Consider the following 3,600-nt stretch of genomic DNA (forward strand, 5'->3'; position numbering starts at 1 on the left):
TGTCCTAACAGGCTTTCAGTAGCATAGTGACAGGAACTCATTTCTGTTTCTATACATTTCTGGTCTTCTAGCAATGTACATAACAGTATATTTTCCTTTGCATTCAGATTTTTTTTCTTTGTGATTTATCCAGTGTGTCACTTCCTCCTTTGCAGTCTAGTTCTGGTGGTTTTGCTTTATATTCTTAAGTTTTGTTCCAGTATCCTCCCATATACTACCCTTCCTTTAAATTGCAACCTGCATCAGACCCCTGTTCTATTTTCTCTTCTTTTGGCCTGTTAATTTTTTCTGGGGTCTTCTTCTACCTTGACAAATTTAATGGGAGTGAATAGAATACTTATGCCAAATTGAATGGATGGCAATCTTCAAAAAAACCCACAAAATAACTCTCCAATAAATGCTAATTAGTGCTTATTTTCCAGTGATTTAAATTACTATTTTGTTCCTGGTCAATATTTTAGCATTTAAAAATCTCTAAAATTTAGACTTTCCTAAATAGTGAACACAAAGAACATTTTTATTCTAAAGATTGTACATGTCCTCAAGTGCTGAAATAACAGTGTGCAAAAAATTTAAGTGCAAACTGATGTCAAAATAGCTGTTTTCAACCTCAATAAGAGTTCTCCAGATATTTACTGAAGAGCTTTCTATTTTTTCATCTTAGTCAGGAAAACCTTCCTGAATTCTTTTTTCCTCCAGGTAAATAAAGACAAGGGCAGAGGTAGGAAGGCAGTCTATTTTAAGTTTCATATGGCTGCTAGATTTGCAATTTAGGCTTTTAAACACTATCAGATTTGTTCTGTGCAAATATGGTCTGTGAGTTAAAAGATAAATTGTGACTTCAGTATTTTGGGAATTCGTGTCATCATGTGGTGTAATTGTCAGGCTCACATAATGAAGACCTTAATTGAAACTTTTGTAAAACTATGAAGCTTTTTGGATATTTAATCAACAGCACTGGTATACCTTAAATACTTGACTCGGACATCAGGGTTTGGAGGGCTTTATATTTGTCCTACAGTTTTGTCCACATCCCTTTCTGCATATGTCTTTGCAGGGTACTCAAAAAGAAGACTCATTTTCAGGTTTTAAAAACATCTCTCATCTGACTTAACTAGAAGACTATGATACTTAGATGTCATGAATTTCTTAGAAGTGACATTAGCTTCATACTTGTTGCTAATTAAAACCTTCCCAATTACCCTGAGAAATATCAGCAGCACATTAAGTCTTTTGAGTCATACTTTTCCTTGGATATTTTCAAATTGCACTTCTCCATGTTCACTTGCAAGATCTTAATATTTGTAATTGCTGTATGGAAAACAGCAGGTGCTTGTCTGTCTCAAATAGCTAAGTGTATAGATTTTTAATCAGCTTATATTGATGAAGTGAAATTTAAATGAAAGAAGGTATTTTTAGAAGAATAATTTTGAGCTGAGTACTCTGTGTACTGTGAAATATTACTACCTTGATCATGGTAGCATGCTATGATCTAATGAGCATGACCCTATGTGCATGACCCTGGCTTAATGAGTTTTGATTGGACATGGGTTTTAGTTGCTTTGCCATCTGCACTTTTTTTCCTGCATTCAAAATTCAGCATGAAGTTTACAGGTGTAGCAGTTGAGTTCACAGTTAGTCTTTCAGCTTGGACAGTCTGCTCAGTTTCCAGGGTTCTGAGCATTAAGTGCAATAGAAACACTTTGCTTATTTTATTGTGGGCTAGATTTCTTTCTATGAAGTCTTAAACAAAAACCCAGGTGGACCTTGAGCAGATGAGAGCAGGCAGCTCTCAGAATAGCCAGGAAAACTAACATAGGAAGCCAGAGCAGCTCCTTGTTCTTCAGAAATTGTTTTGCCTAGACTTTCCCAAGTCTCAAATCTATATCATCTTTTCCATTTGGACTGATACAAAGTTTAGTTCACATTTTCACTGATCAGTTGTTCTATAGGAGGGTTTCTCAGATTGAATAATCCTCTTTCTATTTGAAATATTAATAAGCATTTTCTGGTATTTGTGGTTTTCATACCACATGCTTTCAGACACAGTAGATGACTTCAAATTGCATTCTAAAGAGGTTTGTGTTTTCTGTTGCAGAAGTCAGATGCTGTAAGAGTCACCACCTTCACTGGCTGCATGGGTGAAACCTTTCTAGACAGCAAACCCATAGGACTCTGGAATTTCAGGGATATCGAGGGCGACTGCAAAGGATGTGCTGTCAGGTGAGTAAAGCCTTGACTGTTTCTCATGCCTCTCTGGGGAGCCTGTCTGCAGTGACATTATGTTCAGTGGTAAGTACTAGGAATTTCCACAGCAACCATCAAGTTTGAGTCTGTAACAGAAGTTAGGTTGCAATTACACCACGAGGGGAAGCACCCAGCCTGGGTTGTAAATGTGATCTGTCTGTTACCAGAATTAAGACAGTGTAAGAGTGCTGTGATTGAAAGACTCTTCACAACCAGTAACCAGGATTAGTCAAAGCATGAGAACCACAGTGGGACTGAGCCTGACTCCTGTACAGCAGTGGTGTGGTGCCTGCACCTCTTGTGCATCATGGAGCAGAGTCAGGTGCCTCAAGGTGACTTTCACAGCCACCAGTGTACTGAGCAGGGACAAGAGATAGGTGCTTCTATTCTTGAAATAGAATGGGAAATCCTGTCCCTGTCAGTGATCTGTGTTTCCAGATCGGTTAAATGGCCCATCCAGACAGGACCAGGATTCACAAAAGTAGGTCAGAACTCTCTGGGAATTTTAAAACAATATAAGTTACTTCCTTTCCAGGTGGGTTCTTGTGCTTAGAGAGCTGTGATCTTCATCCGTCTTTCTGACAAAACTAATCCCAAACACTTTCCTGTGCCATGTCTGTTTCAGAAGCTGAGGACCCTTAAATACAGGGGCACCAGCTGATACTGCAGCACAGTCCTTGGAATTATCGTGTTAAAAAGTCAGACTCCAGGTCTCTCACATTCTCATTTATGGCTTTCACAGTGACCCACTGCATGAAAGCACTATTCTCTTAGATGGTTTTGTTTCTAGCGAATGTTACAATATCATTATATGGTATAGAGCTTATGCTACATTTGGTAAAATAATTGTAGACCCAGTCAGGGAACTTAAGACTAGGCAAGTTTTCAAACTAGAAGCCTAGTCTGACATCCTTCTAAGGATGTCAAATGGTGTCAAATAGGCACATTCCCAGGGATGTCCTGTGCAGAGCCGAGTTGGGCTCAATGATCCTTGGAGTCTCTTGCAATTCTGACTAGTCTGTAAGGCTTAGTCCTTTGAAAGTGATAGAAATTCCAGTTACAAACTGAAAAAATTTTGGAACTACCAGATGATTTCCTTGAGTACAACTGTAGACCTACAACACTTAGGTGAAATTTTAAGGAGTATGATGATGAGTTTATGCCTTTCAGTTTCAAGAAAGTTGTAATGGAAAAGCCTAAGCCTTTATGTGCATCTCTGTCTAAATTTAACCACAAAATTGTTGTCCTGCAGCTGTCTGATCTGTGTGACGGAAATGGACAAAGAGTCTATCAGCAAAATCATATCAAACAAATTCAAGGCCTGATATTTTCTGTTTTGTAATTACAGGAATG

At 38.3% G+C, this 3,600-nt stretch overlaps 1 protein-coding gene across 1 annotated transcript in view; it reads left to right on the top strand.

Moving 5' to 3' along the window:
• The window catches only part of LAMA2 (laminin, alpha 2), a gene marked incomplete at its 5' end in the record, with an annotated part of 106,567 nt that overhangs the window by 63,126 nt on the left and 39,841 nt on the right, over nt 1-3,600 (top strand). Inside the window, one exon of the mRNA XM_009072898.1 lies at nt 2,099-2,223. Within this exon, the coding sequence (XP_009071146.1) occupies nt 2,099-2,223 (125 nt within the window). The remainder of the gene's footprint in view (nt 1-2,098; nt 2,224-3,600) is intronic.

The sequence above is a fragment of the Acanthisitta chloris genome, unplaced genomic scaffold, assembly GCF_000695815.1.
Source record: "Acanthisitta chloris isolate BGI_N310 unplaced genomic scaffold, ASM69581v1 scaffold18590, whole genome shotgun sequence".
NCBI lineage: Eukaryota > Metazoa > Chordata > Aves > Passeriformes > Acanthisittidae > Acanthisitta > Acanthisitta chloris.